Below are 26456 nucleotides of genomic sequence, written 5' to 3' on the forward strand. Positions count from 1 at the left end.
TTTCAAATGTTTCAGTCAGATCTTTATATGTACACTGCTGTACAGGAAATAGAATATCTGTGATAATCCAGTTGAATTATCACTGTATCATCGGTTTTAGCAAAGACGCTCTGGACTTAAAAAAGACTTGTATAAACAGCCTTGTCCTTTTTGTAAAAAAACCAAACGTGAAATAGGGAACTGTATTAATCACTGTAAACAACATAATGCCCGAGCTGCACAGTCCCCTCCCCAAAATTGCTGCATCAGAGGATGAAGGTGAGATATAGTTGTTTTTGCTCTCCTCTTGGTAGCGTGAGTAGAATCTGTGTGGGCTTGATGTAAGTCCAATTTGTGACATGCAATACTGCCAGTGATTTCTGCACTGGCAGTATTTCTACAACCATATCACAGGGGGAGGGGTTATTAAATCGAGGCTGATTTGTGAACAAATGGGGGGAGGGAAGATGAGTTGGTTTTGTGTGAAGGCTGCAGGGCTCTTGGCAGTGGCTTTGGTCGCTGCAGAGTGTGTGGGTGTGGGAGTCGAGGTGGTTTAATGGGGAGTCCAGACAGAGTAATAGTAGTGTTGTTGATGTTGTTGTTGTTGTTGGATCATTTATGATCTTTTTCTCCTTCCCTCCAGGTTTCTGAAGTTAGATGGCCTGATCTTCATCTCAGCAAACTCGATTGAGTGCTCATGGCCTTTCCAGTGAAACCAGTTCACACCCTGGAGAGGAGGAGAGGAATATGGAGTTAGTTTTGTGCCAATATAATCAAACAAAACTTCTTTAATATCAAACAAAAATAACAACTTGAGAAAAAAAAGAAAAAACTTACCGTACTAAAAAAAAGCAAAAAACAAACCAAAAAAATAAACATTATCTTAAAAAGTAAATTTTCAATCTTGCAAACAGATTATTTGTGTAACTGGAAGAACTCTTGGTCTTTTACTTTTCATTGATTATGTCCTTTATTTGAAGTTCCCTCTGCTTCTCTCTCACTGATCAAAGTCTGACTGCAAAACTGACAGAGTTCACACTGTCAGTTTTGCAGTCATGCCCCCAGCTCTCTACTTTGGGCTACCTGACTTTTTATTTACAGTTCTGACCATAGACTGTATATTAAAGCAGTGGTGTAATGTAACACAGTATTATTAATTTGTTACAATAATTATGTATTTATGGGAATATCTGTACTTTACTTATGTAGGCATCTTGAGGCCGGTTTTATGATGGAAAAAATATGATTCTAGGGCAGTTCACCTCAGGATAAGTCTTTTTGCCAACTGGTCTGACGCACAAGACATCTATATGAAAAAAATTGTATAAAGATGAAGCTAGGCCTCTAGTATTATCTGCATTAAATATAACAGATTGACAATGCAAAGAGTCAAGTTATCTGTCCCAGGGCACTCCATAAGCTTTCTTTGAAGAACTAAGTCTTAAATAAAAGAAGAAAGAAGCACCAGGTATGTCATACTGCTGCTTTAAATCTTGGAATGTACGAAGGCCTTTGTCTCCATAATGTGTATATGTGCATAAGTGTGTAAGTTCCTTTATCTGAAAATTAAGGGGCAATAAAAGGACGAGAATCAGAGAGTAATGAGTGATTGTGGAAAAATGGAGAGTTTAGGTGCCATTTTTGAGTTGTTTAACTAACTAGTAAGTGGGAGATAATAGGAGCAATCTTAGTTTACCCTATTTATGGGGATCAAACTAGACAGAAAGTAAAGTAAATGCCAAAGAGTAAAATTTAAAGTTAGGTAGGTATAGCTTGGCTGCAGATCTGTCACTCATGCTTGGTTGTTTCCCCTTTCAGATAAATCTCGATATAACGAAGTAAAGATTTTCCCAACAACTATGTGGGGGAGAGAGGGTGAAACTAACTGTAGTAGTGCACCTTCTGATTAGGGATCAGGGTAAAATAGTTTATGGTTTGTCTGTGCTTTTTCAGTTTGAAGGAAACATGCTCGACAAAGTAATGATCGGATGAGTTTTCCTGTCAGAGTACATTCCTAATCTAATACCATGCTTTTCATGTCAAAGAATTGGGATTGTGGCAGATCAACGCAAGGCAAAACTAAGATGTGCTAACTGTGCTGGGGAACATGGGTAATGCCTTTTTTGAAGCTGCTGCTAAATTGAAGTGCTCTAAGGAGTTGTGTCCACCAACGTTTTTATTTCTTCTTCTTCTAAGGCTGGTGTTTTTTTGTGTTTGTTTGTCTTTTATAAATGCTTTGCAATGGGAGCGGTGCATTTTTATGCCACACTACAAACACTGACAGCACGACAAGGCGCTCTGCATGTATTTTGCAGTAAGTAGGCGTTTTTTTTTTTTTGTTTTTTTTTCTGTGCTTCCAGTGAAAAATCATCAAATTTGGTTAAAACTCTGCATTGTAACCATCACTTCAGCCATTCAATCACAGTGGAGGAGGGACAAATAGCCTACCACAAAGACAAACCATCACATTTGATGTGAAGGTGCTGAATAACAACGGTGATGGAGAAAAAAATACATCAATATACTGTAATATATGTGTTTTCTCTCACAAACCCACACAGACTGGCCAGTCTGTCCTCTCTGACTGCATTCAGCCTTCCTCTCATCTAGAGCAGGCAAGCTATTCTACCATTATGTTGACATGCTTACTTCTGTTCTGTATCATAATAATTGGACACAACCAAAGATAGAAAGTACAAAGCAAATTATCACATGCATAAGCAATAGAGCAGTGTATGACAGAAAAGCCACATTCATTCACTCTTAACACAGAGACTGCAAGAAACTGTCTCAGACCGCTGTTGGTGCATATTCACATAAAGTGTTTACATAAGTGTGCAGCAAAGGATTGTACCTTGATTGTAATTAATTCAGCTTTGGGGCTTTCGTTGGGAAGATTTTAAATGTTACAAAGCGACAGACAAAAAAGGATCAAGGCTTAAGACTATTGTTGAAGCTTAAGATGAAAATCTGGGCATTGAAGATTTGACTGTAGAATTGTTGCAGAAAATGCTTCTTCCCAATGACGCCATATTGCAGTATAGTGAAGTATTCCTTATTCTACAGTGGAATGCCAGAACTTTTCTAGCAAATGGACAAGACTTTAAGGAGTATATTCAACAATTAAATGATGAGCAAGAAATTATATGAATTCAAGAGACCTGTTTGACTTTCAGTATCAGGCTGTAATGTGTTAAGACAAGATAGAGATGGCAGCAGGTTGCACTCGGAGCCAAATTCTGGCCCTGGCATTTTTCCTCTGAACTGGCCCATTGTCCCCCCCAACCGCCCCACAACCACATCATTTTTTTTCTTTCACCTGCAAATTGACAGAAGATATATTAGGGTAACACCTATATGTTTAATGGCAACATTTACCACAGTATAACATACAAGGAGACACGTTTAACAGAATACATATTTCCATCACTTATGAAACAGGACAGTTCCCTGCTAGGCCCTATTTATATGTACAAGGTACAAGGTAGATTTATTAGTCATTTTAAACATAATTAAAAAAATCAAATAAAAAAGAGTCCTTGTTCCTGCTACATCATATGGAGTTGAAGGATGAGTTGTAGAGTCTCACAGCCTGGGGAAAGGAGCTGCCTTGAAGTCTGGTGGTTTGGCAGCAGGGTGAAAAGACTGTGGCTGGGTTGATGTTGTCTTTGAGTGTTGTCATACTACTTCATGCTCAAGTCATTCAATCAAGCATTTTAGCGTTGTGTAAGCTATTCAGCATGAGCATTGTAGTGTAGCGTAAGCTGATCATTCAAACCCGCAGTTTCTTCAGAAAATGCATTCTCTCGTTATAGAAGTTGTTCAGACCAAGCAATATAATTGGTCCACATGACTTTTAAAACATGCTCAAATATTCATTACAGCACACCTGCGCCAGCACTAAGAAAATTTCTCCACCGTTTCTGAATCATTGCTCCAGTAGATAATTATTACCACAGTAATGCAAGTAGTGGGCGGCAGCACGTATAATATCATTAGCACTATATTGATTACGAAAACTATGTGTTTGTAAATACAGGTGGACAAATGAAAAGTAATAGCCACCTCATATATGGTGTAAAATATATAACACAAATACAACATTAATCAGCATAAACTATCATGTTCTGTACAGATATGTATAAACACTCACAAAAAAGTGAAATTTGTGTGTATGACCAGAAAAAGGAAAACTTATCTGCAAACTAAAAACCACTTAGTCCAGATCTAGGCATGATGGGAAATATAGGCAAAGTGATTGGGACCGCAGTGAAATGTGAAAGGCTAAACAAAATGAATTGGAAATGATGATACCTCCATCTTTTTTCATTAATTTTGTCTTTTGTTAAGCTAATAGAACTAGATGTTTCAAACCCTGTGGTAACTGGTGCTCTTGAAGGTAGCAGTTTGAGTGGAGTGGTGAAGGGAAGGATATAGGTCCTTCATTGGGGTCATCAGGTGGGCACCCTGCTTCATTGACATTTCATTGATTTAGCCCACAACGCTCCAGAGGGCTCAACACTGTAACTGACGTCCCAGGTATACCCCCCTTTGTTCCATACCCTCCATATCCCACAGCGGACTCTGCATGGCAGAGCCAGGCCTACGCCTGACCGCATACCAAATGTCTTTATCTCTCTGCCCAGTTGTTGTCCTTCCTTTTAATCCAAAGCCAGTTGCTGCTTTTTGGACTTTTGGATTGACATTAGACTTTACCTTGCTCTTGAGCTTTTGGAGTGTTTGTCATCCTCTGGTATCCTCCATCAGCTGTGCCGTGACATGGAGCTACTAGCCTAAAAAATACAGGTAAAGCTTGCGGGTGTAATCACTAAATGTCTGTATATGTAAAATGTTTTTTTGTCTGCAGATATCTTAGTTGTAACAAGACTGAGCAGGCTAAGCATTTACACATGTTTTTATCTGGTGTATTTATTTCATGTGGGAAACCCCATGATCTCTTGAAAGTAGGCTATATGCACAAGTTGGCCAGCGGACTGAAGAGGGACTAGAAAATGTGTCTGTTGCTAGGTTGTTGCTAAGGTCTGACCTACTTGCTGGAGTAGTAAACCACATTTCATTTTATATAGGATTCTACTGATGTGACTGATTGTTTTCCACAAATTAGTCAGACTCCATGTGTTTTCAATGAAATGGAGATAACAATTGCTAGAATCTTGAACATGAATACATTTTGACTATACGTTTTTATTTTGATGGTTGATTACATTTGAGAGTGTGCTTAAACATCATTTGAGCACTTAAGTGATGCGGTCAGGACCACAAGCATCATTAATAGGGTATATTATTTGAAATAACAACTATAACCCAGTAGAAACTTGATCCCCGGCTCCTCCAGGCAACATGTTAAAATTATCCTTGGACAAGATACTGAACCCTAAATTTCTCCCGATGCTGCGTTATTGGAGTGTGAGTGAGTATGAATGATTGCTGAGTAGCATGTGGCACCTTATATGGTAGCCTCGGCCACCAGTGTGTGACTGTGCAAATGGGTGAAGGTGACATTGTAGTGTGAAAGTGCTTTGAGTGGTTAATAAGACTAGAAAAGCGCTATACAAGTACAATCCATTACCATTTACCATTTAGCTCTGTCACTTCACTTTATTCCGATTATTATTCACTGTTTAATGTGTCATTTTTGAGTAATTTTGCAGAAATTTGACTCTCATTGGTTAAATGAGGCAATGCAGTTGTCCTATTGGAGAGGGAAAAATAAGTCCCACCTCTCCAACGTACAAGTTCGGTTGTACAGAGAGAAACCCAATGTGTGGATGAGGGCTATGTGAGTCAGAAACTGGATGAAAGCAATAAATGGTAGGGGATAACTTTGCTCGAAATACTGAATACAGATGAGATTGCATCTGTGAAGTGGAAGAAGTGAACCAGGACCTATGCACCAGGAGTTTATCACCTTTGGCAGCATCTTGGTGAGTTCAGCTAGCATGGAGGCTAAGTACTTTGCAAGTGTTGTCTGTAGACACAAGGTGATGCAGAAAGCCTCTGTTTTTCCCACTGAACTCTAGTTAAAGCTGCACATTTCTGTATCGATAACCTGATTGAAATGATGAAATGCAAGTATCTCAGCTATTTACTTTGATGCAGGATTCAATATTGTGCTTTTGTAAGTGTTATGTGCACACACAACATGGCTGCCTTGTTATTCACTGTCCGTGCTCTTAATTTGCAGTGTATTTAAGAAAAGAGAAACCTGAACATGTGCACTTAAAATAACCTTGAATGTGATGTGATGTATGCAAGATACATGATGTTGGTACTGTTATTCAGATTATGGTTTTAAAGGAAACACGTCAATTTCATTATTAAAATGTTAAATAATCAAAATTCATGGTTAAAATGTTTAATAATCATATTTTATAGTTAAAAGGGTGAAAATAATTCATGATTGATATAAAATGGATGAAATATTCCACACAAGAGATGCTGTGTAGTTAAAAACAGTTCATTTATTTGACCCTATTGTGTTATAGTAGTGTTTGAGAATTTTGATATGACATTCAGAACGACCATTGAGGATCTGGATTTTATGACTCAAAGAAAAAGCCTTGTTTTTACACAGGCTGGGTTTTGAGAAACCCTGGAAACATCGTTAGATTTTGGACTTTGAACTCTTCTTAATGAAGGAGATGGCAAGCCATTGTTGAACCAGACCAATTCCTTACCCAGAGGAGCTGGAGATCATCTTTTGCTGGAGGAGGGAACCACCCCTCCTCCCCCTGGCAGGACTGTTGAAGCCCACAAGACATTTTGACTAAAAACTGAGACAGTTGAAACTGGAACTGACTTGACACTACCCTTTTTGACTGAAGCTAGCTGAACTGACTGCAACAAAGGAGCAAAGTTGAACTTAAAGGAACAGACACAGGAATCCTGAACTCCGCAGCCCTCAGAGACTATTTTCTTTCCTTGCAATTTAGTTTTGTCAAACAACCAGTTCAATGGAATTTATGTTATGTGTTCAGGTTCTGACAAACTGTTAAAACAGTTATTGATGTACTGAATGCATTTATATGGTATCCATCACTTTATTGATACTAGAATACTGGTTTGACCAAACATATATAAGTACTCTAGTAACCCCTCGGTGGGTTACACAACACATTAAGATTCTTGAGATTCCGTATTCTCCAGGGTAAGTACTTTGTAAGTAAAAAGTAAATACTGTGTAATAATAGGGTAAGAAAAGGGTACAGTAGATACTCCATGATCTAGCCTGAACCCCTGTAAGTACTGTGTAAGTACAGGGTAAGTACATTGTAACTACAAGGTAAGCACTGTGTAAGAATAGGCTAAGAAAATGTTACAGAGGATAATCCATAATCCAGCTTGCACCCCTGTAAGTACTATATAAGTACAGAGTAGGTATTATGTATGTACAAGGTAATAAAGAAGAACAGTGGTATACTCTTAATCCAGCCCGCACCCCTGTAAGTACCATGTGAGTACACGGTAAGAAAAGGGTTCAGTGGATACTCCATAATCCAGCCCGCACCCCTGTAAATACTGTGTAAGCACTGAGTAAATGCTATGTAAGTACAAGGCGCATACCTTGTAGGAATAGGGTAAGAAAGGAGAACAGTGGGTACTCCATTATCCAGCTCGCACCCATGTAAGTACTGTGTAAATACAGGGTAAAAAAAGGGAACAGTGGATGTTGATTTTAAGAATAACAATAGTATTTATTCAGAAATAGCCAATCTGATGGTCTTGTTTACTTTAGTATTAAATTGAGATTTTTATATAACAAGTTAAACTTTTAATACATTATATTTGAAATTGTGGGAAAAAACATTCTTACTAGCACTTCATATAGCATAACTGCATTTAATCCACCTTAATATTTGTCTGTGACAATGTTAGATTACTGTATTATGTTACTTTTTTCATTCTCGGATGACAGCACAAGCCTTCTGTGGAGCTGAAGAAAGGTAAGTTTGTTTTTTTCTCCAGCCTGCCTGTTGCTACAGAGGTGAATGAATGAAGGGTCTATTCCATGCCTATTCCTCAAAAGTACCCTGTTAGTTCCACGTAATTACACTGTAAGTTGCAGGCTGTATTATCAAGTGCTACCAATGATTTTTAGATGCAGCTCAGTGCAGATGTGGATGAATCAGCATGAATTCAATAATCAATTATCTAAATGTTTTTTAATAACTTGATATCGGCAGAATGAAAGAGGCGGAAATCAACCGCAACACCTGGGCAGTTCACATACGGACACATTAAAGTTCACTTCAAAAAGGCAGCAGCTACAAGCATGTTTTAATACAATGTCTAACTGTTAACCCCTCTGTAAAGATGCAGACATTTTTTCTTGTATTACATAGCAGAGCTATTAAACTGTCAGCATATAGACTGGATTGATTTTAATAACTTGAAGTTGGGCCTGCTTTAATTGTGCTCTGCACAGTTGTATTTTATTGGTAAAAACAAGTATTGGATTGGGATTCGGTATCAGCAGATGCTCAATATCAAATGGCTTGGATCGAGATCAGGGGCAAAAAAACTTCGTCCGGACATCCCTAGTACATACGTAGTTATTTCATACTATTTCTGGTGAAATATCACAGTATGCAATGGAAGCATTTTGGCTATAGGATTGAAGGGAAAAGGGAACTGTACAGTAACCAGATGGCGTTTATTTAATTATGGATCACCGCAATACAGTGTGCAATGTTTTAAAAGTAACAAGTCACACAATGAGAAAATAAGATAGAAGGTAGATTAATCAGTATTTTTTTTAAACAAAGTTTTAAACAAAGTTAAAAAAAAATGAAATTATATTTGTCCTTGATCCTGCTACATCGTTGGAGTTGTAGGATGAGTTGATCATTAGGTGCTATGAAGATTCTATCCGGTTGCTCAGGCATGTTGCTGCTGGTGGCATCATTCAATTCCTGTAGTGTAGTTTTTGAATTTGCATCAGAGTCTTGTGTCTTTATGGCTCCCAACAAGGTCCACCCATCCAGTGCAACAGCTTGATCGGAATGTTAGGGGTTAACCATGTCTCTGTGAAGATGTGCGCAGAGCAGTTTAAGATTACCCGTTGCTGAATGAGCCTCAATTACATCTCGTCCACTTTCTTCTCCTGTGACTGGACATTAGCCAGAAGAAGGCTTGGTAGAGGAAAAGCTCTAAGTTGGGTGAGCCTCACCCTGATACCGGCTCTCTTCCCTCTCTTCGTCCGGCGCTTTCAGTTTTGTTTCTCCCCTCTGGAGACAGTCTGACTGGCTGCTCAGCAATGCCATTGGTGGGGACCCTCTTGTGGTCTGCTGCATTCAGTCCAAAACCCACACACCTTTTCCCGAGTGCTTCTCTGTCATAGAAAGTCATGCTTTCCATGATAGCATGGTGCTGAAAAAATAGAAAATTATTATATAAAATATTGCACATTTCACTTATTTAGTATCACCAGGTCATATGCTGGCTCATGTCTGCAACATCTCTTCCACTGGTAGTAGAGTAATACCGAACAGAACTGCAAGGAACCTGGGATCACTAGGCCTCCTTGACCTAACTGATGGCGATCCCACTCCAGACAGCAACTCTTTCTGCAGGAAAGCTCCTTCAAGTGCTGGAATGTCAACGTAGTTCTTCACTTTCTTGACCTTCCTTCCTTTTAAGCTTCCGGTACCTTAGATTATTAGATGATAAAAGTGTTTACATTACGATTGGCAATGAAAGATGTTTTCAATAAACTTTAATACTTGAAGGAACATTTTTTTTTTACTTTGATAAACACTACTGGAATAGTTCATTTTGAAATGCTGTTGATCTGATTTCTACCTATATGTTCATCACCTACATGTACACATGTGTCTATATCATAACATGGCTTCATGCTTAACTAATTCATATGATCCATTTGCTTTTTTCTTGGGTAATATTCCAAGGTGGGAGTTGTAGTCCAAGGCAGGTAGCAGGATTGCAGTGCCATATATAGGGAGAATCCAAGTACTCGCGAGTATATCTTAGAAAGGCATAGTGGAAATACTCCAGTTCTTGACCTGTAACACTGAAATGCAGGCAGTCAAATATTCTAATCCCATCTCTTTTCATGTTAGGACACTTTAAACAAAACAAACATTATGTTGTTTGTAAATTGTAAAAAAAACCCAAAACACTCAGGTATAAGTAAGAATTGATAGGAAGAGTATATAAAGAGTATTAATGGGTTCCATGTGACATCACTGTGACATCACTGTGCCTTAGCGCCGCCATATTTGTGACCGGTCAGAGCTGCATACCACAGCCACAAGTAAGAAGAAGATGGATGGAGGAATTATGAAACCGAAATTGAAATGAAATAAATTACGTTCATACATTTTGCCCAGAATATGTTGTGCTGTTGGATGTAACAACAGTCCTCAGAGAAACCCAGAATTACAGTGTTGTTCCATCCCAGAGCATCTAGATTGGCAGAATAAGCAAACAGTGGGGAGTAATAAGTAATAATTGTGGAGGACATCTGTGGTTTGAATCCTATGCGAATCCTATGCGAAACAGCCATGACCATAATATGTAAAGTAAAACTTCCAGGGCAAATTACCTTCAAATTTCTGGCAAACACAGAGGTCACTGAATAATATCAGTCACATATGAATCGGCATGATTTGCTTGTGATTTGGGTTTTTTCCGTCACCTTAGTGACTGGACCAGGCACTCGGTACATGCTCCTTGTCACCGTGCCAGCCCCCAAGGGACTGTGTGATATTTCTTAGAAGGAAAGGAGTGCTGCAAAATGGGTCAGGCGTTTAAAAAAAAAATTAAGCACTGAGGAGAGATTTACGTTTTTAATTTTGGCTTAGGTGAGGGACATACAACTTGAAAATGTAGTATTTTAAATGTATTTAAAATTTTAAAAAATCACAGTCCACCCACCCCCTCCTTTGATAAATAAAGTACAGTCTCACAACACCTGCACAGAAGCTAAACGATGTCCTGCTGTGGACGGGTACACAGCAAAGCATCTTCTAGCCACCTAAAATTTATATCAGTTTAAGTTTACACTATATTTGAATATTTGCCCCTTTACATTCCAGGCTTGTGTAAACAAGCAGATCTGCCATTTGGTGTAGTAAAATGACTGTTTTTCTCAAGGGAGTCTGGTGTTTTTGATATAACAGCTTTAAATCCCCAGTGGTAAGGGCTGTATTACGCCAAGGTAAAAGGGTGAAAATATTCTAAATACAGTATACTCCTAAACTGATAGCGTATAAATTTTTATTGACTTCATTTATTAATGAAGGCAGAGTTTGCTCAGCATTGTTTGACTATATATATGTGACGCGGCAGTTTTCCACTCTGAAGTTATAAATAAATAGTTATAATTGTGATGCGGTGTATATTCATAGACTGTATAAATAATAGTGATTTTGCATTTAGCTGAAGAAGTGCATATCTCCACACATACTTCATCAATAAATGGATTCACCCCCCCTGCTTGTACACTGAGAGAAGGACAGTAGTCCAATTAAATGGACTAATCGAGCTCTAACTGTAGCTCGATTTAACTGTGCATTGAAACCTACTGAGTTGTCAGTAAATGCAAGTAAAATACAAATATTGCTTATGCAGCGCGAATGCGCTGCATGAAACACAGACGTGGGGGTGAATTCTAAATTATATGAGGTCGCCAGGTAATATTAGTCCCATGCAAATAAAGCTCTGTCTCATTAAGATGTGCTGTGCTTGCAGTCATGGTATTCAGGGTAAAGCCTGGTAGGATACACTTAGAGCTGTAGATTTTGGGCTGTGTCAGACGAAGGACAACCATAGTGGCAGAAACGTGGTGATATCTTTGGTCGTGACTCTAAAACGTTGGTCCTAAGTTGCAGAGTAAGAGAGGTGCAAGAGTGGCCGTTGTCATGGTTGTGCAATCAAAGACAGATTGGGATAAATATCTGAAGGTGTCAGATATTTTGGATGAGAATCTCACGGTGTGACAGCTGTTACAATCTAACCAGCGAACATAAATGCAACATGAATGATGCACTGACCAGCGCGACAGTGTGAAATGCTAATAGATGCTAATACTTACTTCAAGCTCTCATTGCAAAACTGGTGTGCCAAGTTAGCCTTTTTTCCCCCAGCCATGACCGTGTCCACATTTGCCTCTTTTGATTTTTTTCTGAAACACATAAATGCTGCTACAGTGAAGGCTGGATTTGTTTGTTTACATTTTTCTCTACCACTACAGCAGCGTAGATGAATGACGCATACATCGTTGGACGTAGGTCGTAGCCTGCGATTCTTCGTACAGTCTGTACACATCAACCTTGATATCATGCCCAAGTTTATTCTTATTTTATCCATGTAGCACAATGTGGCTTGCACTAAAGACTGCAAGAAAGATTGCAGAAATCTCACATTCTGCAGGAGGCTTAAGTCTGCTATCGGTCACAAATTAGCGCCAAAAAATGTGGGAGTGACGTATTCGGTACCCATGGATATGAGCTGGAAACTTAATCAAACACGTGCAAGCTTAACTGACAAGGAGCATCTCAGTAATGGGAAGAACAAGGAACATAAAACACCATGCATTCTGTATTGTTCACTGCCGTATTTTAAATTACTGTGTGGAAGCATGGAGTAACTCTTACAAAAGCAGCCCACATCCGTCATGTATTCTGCAAAATAGGACCATAAGGATGGTGAATAATGTAGGATTCTGTGAACACGATATCTCTCTATTTTTGATGTGTAGAACAAGAAATAATTTGTAGGTAAAAAACAAAAAATGTTCTTTGACAGGGTGGGCGGTTGTAATTTCAGACAAAAGCTTAATTTAAAGAAAGTTTGTGTTCGTACAACGATGAGGAGTATGTGTATTTTGGGAGTAAAATTATGGAATGGTTTGGATGAAAAAGGCAAGCAGAACATTTTCCAGAGGTATAAGAATGAGGAAAGACTTTGACAACTGTCAAGTCTTTATCGGTGACACACTATGACATTTGTGTTGTATGTACAACTTGAATAACTGTTAACAAACTGTATATTGTGTGGTTGTGTGTGTACAGGTGCATGCATGTACGTATGTACGTACACATAATATGTTTCATATGTATGCATATGTAAATGTGTGTAAATGCAGAGCGACATATATGTATGAATATTTGTTAGAAATAAAGTTCATGAGTTACTGATGAATAGCTGAGAAGGGGTTGGAAATGATAAGTTCCTTATCAAAATCAAAATCAAATCAAATAATGAATAACTGAGCAGAGTATTTGTCAATGGCCTGGCTTGTCAATACAGGACATGACTTTGACAGTAGTTACAATAAGCTTCATATTATGTAATTATTGTTGATATGTACATCAAATATTTACTTTAGGTGTTAGTGGGCCAAAACAATTTCTTGTCTAATCTTCCGTGAGAAAATAGTGACATACAGATCGTAAAACTCATTAGATGTGTTTGCTGCTCTGAAATGTCCTGTCTATTTAGAGTTACAGCATTAACAAAATACTCACAAAAATGCATCACATTTATCTGGCATCTTTCAGCAATATCAGAAGTGACTGCGATTTTCATGGAGGTTCGTGCAGTCCTTCTGCTGACCCTCCTGCAAATGGAACAGAACATGGGTAGTTAGAGTGAGGATTGCCTGTTTACAATACAGAAATTCAGCCTAGAGCAAAACAGCTAGCTTGCAGCATTCCTTGCTGTACCAGACTACGCTGTGGTATTAGATCTAGCAAGAATTTTCATGTCAACGAGACTTTCTAAATGCATTCAGCTTTGCAGTGGGGACTACCCCTGTTGATAATAGCAGCACCAGTACCAGCAACTTTATCTTTTAATTTGACAATAATTGTACAGTGTGTGTAAAGTCTCTCCTAACTAGGAAAGGCCAGACGAAAATAATCATCTGATCTGCAATGTCATCCACTTGGCTGTAAAGTTACTGCTGTCACTGACTTTGTTTTTTGCTGTGCAATAATGAAACACGTACTATACTATAACTATAAAGATGAACCGGTTTAGCAGTGCTTACATTGCATCTTATGCATCAACATCTGTATATATTATATTCACAGCTGCTAAATTGTACAAATTCACCAACACTCTTACAACACAGTGTGTATTATCAGATCAATAACAACCTCAACAATTTGTGGTTTCATATTATTGACTGTAAAATTCCAAAATGTTGTCCTTCAATGTTTATTGCACTCTCACTGAACTGCAGGCGATGTGCATGAGACAAGTCTAGGGAAAGTGTCAAGAAATGTTACACTGTTCTAAAGAGGGAAGAGGATGAAAGTGAGACACCAAGCATTCATGCTTTTTTCCTAAAGCTACCATCGCATGCACTTCTATATATAACCAGAAATAATTACAGGCTGGTGTGGTAAGGCACATGTTTTGCATGTACACACACAAACACACACTAAATAATTACATAGGCTTATGTAACTAGCTACTGATTGATAGCAAGTTGGTAAACATTCAAAGCTACATACGTAGTACAGCTTAGCTTTACTTCTAACTGAACTGATGATATCCTCACAACAGAACACTTAGTACAGCACAGACAATAGATATGTTCAATACTTACACTTCATTTGGAATCCGGTGACAAATGCCGCCGTTGTTTACGGTGTCCGATTTGGGGCACTCCTTAGGCGCTGAGCTGCTACTCAAAAACCCATTAGCCAATGGGAACGCAATGCTGAAAAAAACTGTCCTTTCAAGATGTTTGTTTTAGAACTTTAAACAAAAGAATACGCCGGGTTCACACTTGTACACTGGAACAAATGCACTCATTTTCCATGGGCCACCGATTGCTTGCTTTTTGTGCCCTTGTTGAGCCACTCACAATGGACGCAAATGCAGACTTCAGACTGACAATCTGCAGTGTCTTATCTATTTTTTTCATGAGCCGTGAGTGAATCTGTCAGGAAAATGCACTAAATGCTCTATTATGAACAATATAAAGGATAGATATGATATGAATGATTTTATCATGATGAAAAATATGCATCCAATGCTTTCAGAATGTTTGTCACTTGTGTCTACAAAGAGGGAGGCAGACAAGCAGACACACACTGACAGACAAGCTCACAGAGATGCATACAGACACACATATACACACCCACAGACGCAGATGCACAGCCAGAGACATGGAGGCAAGCTGACTACTTTGGAGAATGCGCTGCCGGTATAAACAGCCAGGCGACTGCTGACAGGCAGCTGAGCTACAATTAACATTTCAGATCAATGTGAAGCTGGTGTAAAACGCAAAGGCTTTTTTGTTTCAGTGAGTTTTATTTTCTCTCATATTCTTACTTTTGTTTGATATTAAAGATGTTTTGTTTGATTAAACTGGCAAAAAAACTAATTCCAGGAGAACAGGTAATATATGAGAGGCCCATGTGGAGGTCCTCAGCCATGTTGCTGTCACAGATTCACATTACAATAAAAGCAACCCTATCTCCTCACAACAGCATCAATATTAGACAGTTCTAAGACCAAAACTTATGTCCAATACTTTCTACAATATGAATGTGGCAGCTATGGTATGGATCAGTTTGGGAAAAATTGTGGTTGTGTAAAATAAACTGACTAGTGCATATGTAGGTTTGATTTAGGCTTAAGACAAGGTGTAAAGGGACCGTTGACCCCAAAATCAAAAGTACATAGATCTTCCCTTATGTGTAGTTCTGGTGATCAATCTGAACTGTTTTGGTGTGTGTTGCTGAGTGGTGGAGACTTCAGCTGTAGAGATGTCTGCCTGTTTTCTGTGGGAATTTTTGCCCATTTATCCAGAAGAACATTTGTGAGGTCAGACACCGATGTTGGAGGAGAAGGCCTGGCTCACATCCTCCATTCCAGTTCATCCCAAAGGTGTTTGATAGGGTTGAGGTCAGGGCTCTGTGTGAGCCAGTCAAGTTCTTTCACACCAAACTCTTCCAGCCATGCCTTTATTGACCCTGCTTTGTGCACTGGGGCACAGTCATGCTGGAACAGAAAAGGGCCTTCCCCAAACTGTTCTTACAAAGTTGGAAGCATAGAATTGTCTTGGTAAGCTGAAACATTAAGATTTCTCTTCACTGGAACTAAGGGACTTAGGCCAACCCAAGAAAAACAACCTCATAGCATTATCCCTCCTCCACCAAACGTTACAGTTGGCACAGTGCAGTCAGGCAGGTAACATTCTCCTGGCATTCACCAAAGCCAGACTAGTCCATCAGACTGCCAGATAGAGAAGTGTGAATTGTCACTCCAGAGAACACGTTTCCACTGTTCCCGAGTCCAGTGGCGGCGTGCTTTACACCACTCCATCCGACGCTTGGTATTTTGCTTGGTGATGTAAGGCTTGCATGCAGCTGCTCGGCCATGGAAATCCATGCTATGAAGCTCCCGGTGCACAGTTTTTGTGCTGATGTTAATGCCACAGGAGGTTTAGAACTCTGCAGTTATTGAGTCAGCAGAGCTTTGGCGACTTTTGCGCACTATGCGCCTCAGCACTCGGTGACCCTGCTCTGTAACTTTATGTGGCCTGCCACTTCATGGCTGGGTTGGTGTGGTTTCTAAATGCTTCCACTTTGCAATAATACCACTTACAGTTGATCGTTAAAGATCTAGGAGGGAAGAAATTTCACAAACTGACTTGTTGAGAGAGTACCACGCTCGAATTCAGTGGGCGGCCAATTAGAACGACCAATTCTTTCACAAATGTTTATAAAGGCAGACTGCGTAGCTATGTGCTTGATTTTATACACCTGTGGAAATGGGACTGAATGAAACCCCTGAATTCAATGATTAAGAGCTGTGGCCTGATACTGTGGTTCACATAGTGTAGCTCAGTGGTGTTAGGAGAGCTAGCAGTAGATGAACCCATCCTTTTGCACAGTGATACAATTGGCAGGTGTAGTTCAGTGGAAAGAAAACACTTACTACATGAAATTGCTCACAATCTTGAGTAACTGGGTCGTGATTTCTGGAAAATGTGTTTAATTGCCACTTTGAGCACCACAAACCAAGTGCTGATTTATGTTGTTTCATTCACTGTGATGGAGATTGGTGATTGTAGTGAGCAGAAAGTTTGCAGTGGAGATTGCTTTGTTTAATGTGTTACATGAAAAAGTATGATAGTTGAGCTTCCCATGTGACAGTGATGACACTTAAAGTAAGGGACAATGAGTGACAAGGTGTCCATTATCAGGAATTAATGGCTGATTTGGAGGCCTGAACTGTTCGACGTGCAGTGGAAGCCGTTAAGACTAGAAAACTATTCAACCATTCTGTCCCCAAATCAATACCACAATCAATTTTCGTGTACAAACCATGCAGTACTGTCAACCCCTACCTGAACCCAACCTTCCCCTCTTTACATACGCTAACACACCTTCCTGCTTTGGCACTGAACATTTGCCACTGGATGTACATCAGCTTCCTAGCAATGCTGGAAGACAGCCTTTTTGTAAGACTTCAATAGTTTTGAAGTTTTAGTGCATATACAATATGTGAGAGTACTTTCTTTACTGAGATAGTTCCTAACAATATAACAGTGTAACAGTGAAAGGAAACCAGTGGAAATCCCTCAGTGACACGGAAAACCCATTAAAGATACTAAGAATCTCACCCCTTCAAATGCAGATGAACCATCTCCAGGAACCCTCAAAATACCTTTACCTCAGGGAGCCTCAGTGACCCCAGGAAGGCCCTAAGGGTCAATTTTAGGACATAGAGTAATTGCTCTATAGACATGCTGTACCTTGCTGTGACTGTTGTCTCCATATCGTCCCATGAGGTTGACACGGTGGCAGTTTTTATACCAGAAGGCTCCTTTGTAGGACAGGGCACAGTTGGTGACAGCAATGTCATTGTCATGATCGTAAGTGGAGAATGGGCGGCCATGGTGGTAGGTCATAGAGTCGCCTTTAAAGAAACACAACATTGTATTAAAATGTTAATCTTCTTAAGTTTAGGTTTTAAAATGAGGGAGTGTTTTACGAAGATTCTAAATGAATGATAATATTGAACAAAAAAAAATCCTAAAAAAATATTTTAGAAAGAAAGCCTTTTGAAAAGCTCAGAAATGTATTAAATATAATAATAGGAATTTTTAAATACATTTGATACATGTATTTTTTAAAAAGACAAAACTGTACAAAATGAAGAAGAAACCCAACTCCTCACAGAATAATAATATTAGGAAAAAAAGAAGGAGAGAAATTATTTTAAAGTAATTTATTATGTATGATAACAATATACTATATTTATGTACTATGGCTTCTTTTTACTATTTAATTTTCCTAGACTTAGTTTGTCAAAAACATTTTTCATAGTGCTGCAGGTATGAGCCCTCTTAAGTTTCAGTTTTTAAAATGATTGAGTGTTTTACAAAGATTTTAAATGAATGATAATATTGAAAAAAAAAATCCTAAAAAAATATTTCATAAAGAAAGCCTTTTGAAAAGCTCAGAAATGTATTAAATATAATAATAAGAACTTTTAAATACATTTGATACATATATTTTTTAAAAAGACAAAACTGTACAAAATTAAGAAGAAACCCACCTCCTCACAGAATAATGATATTAGGAAAAAAGGAAGAGAGCAATTATTTTAAAGTAATTTAATACGTATGATAACAATATACTATATTTATGTTCTATGGCTTCATTTTACTATTTAATTTCCCTAGATTTAGTTCGTCAAAAACATTTTTCATAGTGCTGCAGGAATGAGCCTTAAAACCCAGCAATGAGTCAGCATGTTAGCACTCCTGTTTATGCCTAAAATTAAGTCTGTGGTTAACACAAGCTTAACTCATTGAGTGCCATTGACACATTTGTCAAAGTGTGTTTTCGGCGGCTGGCACAAGGGGGCACTCTCACGCTCCCTATGTGTAATTTTGAGGCTGCTGGGATCTGAGAGCAGAGCGATCTGTACGGAGGTGATTCGAAACTACAGCAACAAAGCTACATCAATTCAATATCGGCATAAAATGCCCCCCAAAAAACAAAGAGGGTCAAGTTGCCAGTTTTGCCAGCAGACGCTGGAAGAAACTATCATGAATCTCGACTTGACTGAGTGTCCCACAGGGTCCGAAGCGTTTACTTTGAGACAATCAGAGTGTTCAAAGCAGGCCCGGTCGCCCGAATAGTGCAGGTAGGAATAATGGAATAGGACTCTGGTTCTATTTTGTGGGTTTTCTGTCTCTGAACTGGGGCCATGATTTGTTGCATTGTGCTGTACTTTGCTCATTTACACATTTACACACATTTGTAATATAGTTTTCAGATGTCTTTTATGACACTGAAGGCAAAATTATAACATTCAAATCACTGTTTTGCTTGACAGACTCCCTTTCACAAAAATGTATTTTCTCAGCTTTCTAGAAAAAAAGCTGTATTTTTGATGAAACTAGCCTCTATTCAACTTCCCATAAATCAAGAATGGAACAAGGTGCAAACAAACGTTTTTTTTCCATGATGAAGAAGGGAGTTTCTTCTTTCATTTAAGCTATTCTGTGTTTTTAGTCTTTGTACAAAATATTCTGTGGGTCTTGAAAGATGACTCAAAATGGCCAGAAAAGCTGGCACAAGCCACTTTCCATGATATAATAGAGCTGGCACTCAATGAGTTAAAGACTTTCACGTTTTGTGCTACAACATAAAATACGTCAGTAAATACCCCACTCCTGAATTTTGAAACTTTTACATGTTCTTAAAAAGGTGGTTGCTGGCAAGTGACTGAATGAGATTATAGAATGTCACCATGCTGTGCTCAGCTTTACAGCCTTGCCGTGTTGACATTGAAGTCATGTGACTGTGGGTTGTTTTTGACATATCAACTTTTTACTGCTGCAATTGCATTTACACTTACATTAAACATTAAAAGTGGTGTTCATTTCAGAAGATTATCTTGCTGAATAAAACATGTAAGTATCATATGTTTGAAACAAAGCTTATTTTCTGCAAAATCCAGTGGAAAAAAAAAATGTTGGCCTACAAAAACAACATCACTGCTCCTTAATGTCATCAAATTGCATTCTGAATCCTGTAAAACACTTTCTGTATTTAGTCACTCCTGAACCCAAGCATGTGACCATGTAGGTCAGCTTGAAAGAGCTTGACAAAACCATTCATCCATCCATCCTGTATACAATATTGTTTGGAATATAAAAAATATCCTATTTCAATTGCAGTGGGTTTAAAATTGAAGTTTGTAAATAATTTGTTTAAAAGATGTTTTGATTTCAGAGGGAGGGATTTAATATCCTAGTGCAGTGGATGTTTATATCGTTTTCAATGAAATGTAAATGGCTGTTACTGCACTTGTATAGTGTTTTTTTAATCATTTTGACCACTCAAAGCCCTTTCACACTACATGTCTCATTCACCCATTCACAAACACATTCACGCATAAGGTGCCACCTGCTACTCAGTTTGAAGTTATTCATAGACACTCACACACCAATGTAGGTGCCATCGGGAACAATTTTGGGCTCAGTATCTTGCCTAAGGATACTTTGGAATGCAAACCGGAAGAGCCAGAGATCGAACTACGAACCATCTGATAAGAGGACAACCCGCTCTACAGCCACCCCATATCATATGTATATAATTGTTCATAGTGGCAATAAAAGTTAAAGGATAAGTTGCAAAGCACAAGGTAGATTCATTGTCATTTTTTTAAACGTTCTTCTTTAGAAGAAATGAAATTCTAATTAATCTTGCTCCATCTTTTTGGCGTTGAAGGAGGAGTTGAGTGTCACAGCCTGGAAAAAGACACTGCTATGTAGTCTGGTGGCTCGGCATCAGATACCTCTGTACTTTTTCCAGATGGCAGCAGGGTGAACAGGCTGTGGCTGGGGTGGCTGCTGTCTTTCAGTATCCTTTGGGCTCTGTGCAGACACCTCACTTCACCAACAAAGTCACTGATGCTCTGTAGATGGGAACCAGTGATGTTCTGGGCAGTTTTAATCACCCGCTGTAGACCCTTCCTGTCCTGGGCCGTGCACGAACCATGCTAGTTTGTTTTGTTTCCAGTCAGTATTTTTTTCGTTCTATTTTTTCTTTCTATTGCTTCTCTGTAGAAGTTAATCAGGATCTTGCTCTGGAATTTAGCCTTCCTAAGTTTCCATAGGAAGTAGAGCCTTTTCTGTGCTTTTTTAATCTGGGTGGTGATGTGTAATGACGAAGATAGGTTCTCAGTGATAGTAATTCCAAGGAACCTATAGCTGTTCACCTGCTCTACCTCAGCTCCACTGATGTAATCTGGGGTATGTCTCTTTGTCTCCTTCTTTCTAAAATCAACAATCATGTCCTTGGTTTTACTGAGGTTGAGCAGTATGTTGTTCTCTGTGCACCACTCTGCAAGATTGTTGATTTCCTCCCGGTTTGAACTCTCATCGTTGTTTGTAATACGGCCATCGATGGTGGTGTCGTCTGCATACTTCACATTAGAGTTCTCCTGATGTCTGGGAGAGCAGTCATGGGTGCACAGTGTGAACAGGAGGGTGCTGAGCACACAGCCCTGGGGGGCTCTGGTGTTAAGCACTAATGTAGAAGAGGTGTGACTGCATGGGGTCTGGGGTCTGCATGTGAGAAAGTCCAGTATCCAGTTGCAAAGTGTTGTACTAAAGCTTAGAGTGTTAAGTTTTCCAATCAGCTTCATGGGAGAGATTGTGTTGAATGCTGAGTTGAAGTCAACAAACAGCATCCTGATGTAGCTGTTCTTATTCTCCAGGTGAGTGAGGACTGAGTGAAGAGCAGTAGATATGGTGTGCTCTGTGGATCTGTTGGTTCTGAAAGGGATGGCTTTATGAGTTTCTTTGAAGATAAAATTGTAACTATTCGAGATAAAATAGATCACCTCTTGCCCTTAACTGACCTGACCTTGGACACAGGTAGTTTGAATAAGGCAACATGGCCTGGAATTTATTTTGACCGTTTTTCCCCCATTGACCTTCGCTGACTCTCTAATTTGATTTCCACATCCAAGCCATCAACATGCCCTTTAGACCCCATCCCAACTAGGCTACTTAAGGAAGTTTTACCCTTAATAGACAATTCTTTATTAGATATAATCAATGTGTCTTTATTAATGGGCTATGTACCATAGTCCTTTAAAGCAGCTGTCATTAAACCCCTTCTAAAGAAGCCCACTCTCGATCCAGAGGTTTTAGCTAACTATAGACCGATATCTAATCTTCCCCCTTACGTCTAAAATCCTTGAGGAAGTGGTTGCTCATCAACTTTGTGACTTTCTCCAAGATAATAGTTTCTTTGATTTTCAGTCAGGTTTAAGAGCTCATCATAGTACAGAGATGACACTAGTAAAAATTACTAATGACTTATTGATTGCCTCTGATAAAGGTCTGGTCTCTGTCCTATTCCTATTAGATCTCAGCGCCGCATTTGACACCACTGACCATCAAATCTTACTGCACAGACTGGAACACTTAATTGGCCTTAAAGGAACGGCACTAAGCTGATTTAAATCATACTTATCAGATCATTCCCAGTTTGTTCACATCAATGACCAATCCTCTGTGCATACTAAGGTCTGCTTTGGATTGCCACAAGGTTCTGTGCTTGGACCAATCCTTTTTACTTTATATATGCTTCCCTTCGACAAGAAAATTAGAAATCACTCTGTAAATTTCCATTATTATGCTGATAATACACAACTGTATCTATCTATGAAACCAGATAAAACTAATCAGTTATCTATACTTCAAACATGTCTTAGGACATAAAAGACTGGATGAGCTGTAATTTCTTGATGTTGAATTCAGACAAAATGTAATTTCTCTTGATGGCATTACCTTGGCCTCTAGCACAACTGTAAGAACCTCAGAGTTTGATTTGATCAAGATCTACCTTTTGCCTCCCATATAAAACAAACTTCTAGGACGGCTTTCTTTCACTTGCGTAACATTGCAAAAATTAGACATATCCTGTCCCAAACAGATGCCAAAAAATTAGTACACGCACTGGTTACTTCTAGGCTGGATTACATTACTCCCTATTATTCAGTTGCCCCAATAAATCTCTTAGGTTTCTCCAACTGGTGCAGAACACTGCTGCACGTGTTCTAACAGGACCCAGGAAAAGGGACCATATTTCTTCTGTTTTAGCTTCTTTGCACTGTAAAATCCAGGACTGAATATAAAATCCTCCTCTTTACTTACAAAGCTCTAAATGGTCAGGCTCCATCCAATCTGTCGCAGCTCATAGTTTCTTACCAACCCTCAACATCACTGCGCTTTAAAAACGCAGGGTTACTTGTTATTCCCAAAGTCTCCAAAAGTAGGATGGGATCCAGAGCCTTCAGTTACCATGCTCCTCTTTTATGGAACCATCTTCCAGTTTCCCTCAGGGAGGCAGACACCGTTTCCACTTTTAAGGGTAGACTTAAGACCTTCCTCTTTGATAAAGCTTATAATTGGGGTTGGCTCAGGTTGCCTGGACCAGCCCCTAGTTAAGCTGACATAGGTTAATCTGCTGGGGGACTTTCTATGATACACTTAGCTCCTTTTTCCTTCTCTTGCTACCTCAATCTGAAAATGCTCATGTGTGTTTACTGCATTACGCGAACTCTGTTGCCTCTCCGGAGCATTCTCGCTCCCTTAATTCCTAGTTTTCCGAGATTCTAACTGCAATCTTGGCTGCGCCTGATAGTGGTAGTAGCTGTGCTGGTGCTGCAACCCTGACTTTGGTCGTGGTCTTGCTGTGGCTGCACTGATACTGTGCCCTCGGCTCGCCCTGATCGTGGACTTGGTTTTGCCATTGCTGTGGTCCTGTCTGAAGCTACGCCTGTGTTTGTGCTTGATGCAACCTTCTACTGCCATTATTATGAGCCATGCCTCCACTATCCACTATCACTATCAATATGGGACTCTTATCAACACCCTCAATATTATCATAGAGTGCATTTAGTAATTTTACACCTATCATTATTGTAATATGACATGCAACTGTTTTCATTATTGCTGTGCATCTATCCCCCTCCCCCCCTCTCTTTCCCTCTCTCTTACTCTTTCCCTTTTGTCATAATTGTAATTCAATTGTTATTTACGACATCTATTGCTCATCTGTCCATCCTGGAAGAGGGATCCCTCATCATCCTCTGCTGCTCTTCCGAGGTTTCTTCCTTCCCCCCCATTACAGGGGTTCTTTTTTGGGAGTTTTTCCTTAGGTGATGTGAGGGTCTAAGGGCAGAGGAATGTTGTATGCTTTAAAGCCCTCTGAGGCAAACCATGTTTTGTGATAATGGGCTTTATAAATACACTTGACTTGACTTGACTTCACTTGACATGACTTGAAAGCATACTGGTGAGGGTCCAGGCTGGCAGGGATGTTGTCTTTGATGTGCTTAAGAACCAGTTTCTCAAAGCACTTCATTAGGATGGGGGTATGGGCCACAGGGCGGTAGTTAGTAAAACAGCAGACTTTTTAGGTTCAGGGATGATTATGGCTGTCTTGAGGCAGGAGGGAACAGTCTCTCGTGAGAGTGAGTTGCAAAAAATATCAGATATAACATTAACAAGCTGATCAGCACAAGGTTTTAGTATACGTCCAGGAATGTTGTCCGGGCCGGCGGACTTGTTTATATACACTCTCAGCAGAGGTCCGTTTCACAAAGCAGGTTTAGTGAAAACTCTGAGTCTGTTAACCCTGAAATGAGGGAAACTCTGAGTTTTCCGTTTCAAAAAGGGAGGTAACTCAAACCAGAGAAAGAAGTGTAACTCTAGCCTGTTTCACAGAGAGGGGTAACTTAAGCTCTCGGTCAGTTACCGTAGTAACAGACTCTATGAACCTAACCTGGTCGGGACCAGGTTTTTCTCAATGAACCTCGAGTTTCTCTCAGTCTCCGCCCTCTTTCAGCCACATACGCTCTTTGATTTCCTCATTCATTCATTCAGTCAGCAGGCGAGTGTCGGAGTATAGTTCTGCCGTCTGTCAAAATGGCATGCCCTTTCATCAATGATCCAGTGGATGAAGGAGCAGCATTACTGCGCAGAGAATTAGGCCTAAATATTCGTCGGGAGATTGTTTTCAGACCGCGGATAGATGTTCTTGCATTTCTGGACAGTTATCTTTTTGAGCGGTACCGTTTCACATCACAGTCCATATTATACATACACAACCTAATCCGTCCTTACATTTGCAACATTACCAACCGCAGTCATGCTCTCACATCCCATCAGATATTGTGTGTTGCGCTGTGGTTCTTTGCAAATGGCAGTTTCTTGTATAATGTCGGAGGTGCAGAGCATTTAAGCAAGACAACTGTATGCAGGGCGGTCAGAAAAGTGTGCCTGGCCCTGAAACGACTTTTACACATCTTTGTCGTTTTCCCTGGACATAAACCTGTCAGAGCCATGGGGAGCATGGGGATGGGGATGTGCACAAATGAAATAAAATTAAATAAATTAATACGCTACCATTCAAACAGTTTTCCCCTGTAGTAGTATTGTCATTGCAAAGGACTACATTTAAACTTACGCATTGACCCGGGCAGCAATGTTCTCCCACGCCGTCTCCCTCTCTTTTGCAGCTGCAGCGGTGTTGCACTTCTTTCTATAAACGTGTTCAAACTCCGCATATAAGCGCATTAAAATTTCCAATTCGAGTGGGGTGAAGAATGCAGCCCTCCGCTTCCCTGTTGCCATGGTGACTCGTTGAATCGGGGCTCCATTGATGCTGGCTTTTTATAGTTGTGGTGCACGCGCTTAACTCCAGGTGAAACTACTCCGAGTTGATTAAACCAACTCAAATCAGCTCTTCTGGAACCGGAAACTCAGAGTTTCCTGTCTCAGAGTAGATCAACTCAGAGTTCAGGGTTACACTCAGAGTTTGTTGAACCTGCTTTGTGAAACGGACCCCAGGAGTTTTCTCACATCTGCTGTGGTCACTGAGAGTGGGCGGTCCTCTGGAAGCAGAGTGGACTTCACAGCTGAGTCCTTATTGAGGATGTCAAAGTGAGCGTGAAATGTGTTCAGCTTGTCCGGCAGCGTGGCATCACACATGATTGGGGCGTTCCTGCTTTGTAGCCTATAACAATTGAATCGCCTTCCACAAGGCTAATGACATTCTATTATTTTTTCTTAATTTTGTTGGGACCTGGGAACTCCACATATGATTTGTTTATTTGGACAGTGTGCCACATGTCCTATGAGTTCCTTCTTCAAAATGGCTACTGTTGTCCTCTTTGTTCCTTAAACAAAGAACAGCCATTTGAACTCAACTTCCTAGACTGCCTCATGTTCTGACATGTATGTGTTAGATTCTCACATGGATCCATCTTCAAACATGATTGGTTCACTAATGTGACCCCCTGCAATGTCACACAGCCAAGAAGAGAAGCTTCTGCTGATCTTGTGGCACACTAGAAGTACTGGAATCCCCTTTTCTTCAGCCAGCAATCCAAAGAAATCTTGGCAAGTAACATTTTGGGCATAGCATTACGACATA

At 39.7% G+C, this 26456-nt stretch overlaps 1 protein-coding gene across 3 annotated transcripts in view; it reads right to left on the reverse strand.

Moving 5' to 3' along the window:
* Window positions 1–368: 368 nt before the first annotated feature.
* Window positions 369–26456, reverse strand: part of LOC121944261 (tenascin-like) — a 110036-nt gene continuing 83948 nt past the window's right edge. For all 3 annotated transcript variants that reach the window (XM_042488001.1, XM_042488002.1, XM_042488000.1), the window contains 2 exons: window positions 17741–17904; window positions 369–706 (listed from right to left, as the gene is read on the reverse strand). In XM_042488001.1, coding sequence (XP_042343935.1) covers window positions 596–706; window positions 17741–17904 — 275 coding nt within the window. In that variant the 3' untranslated portion in view covers window positions 369–595. The remainder of the gene's footprint in view (window positions 707–17740; window positions 17905–26456) is intronic.

Source organism: Plectropomus leopardus, chromosome 6 (genome assembly GCF_008729295.1).
Source record: "Plectropomus leopardus isolate mb chromosome 6, YSFRI_Pleo_2.0, whole genome shotgun sequence".
Lineage (NCBI taxonomy): Eukaryota > Metazoa > Chordata > Actinopteri > Perciformes > Serranidae > Plectropomus > Plectropomus leopardus.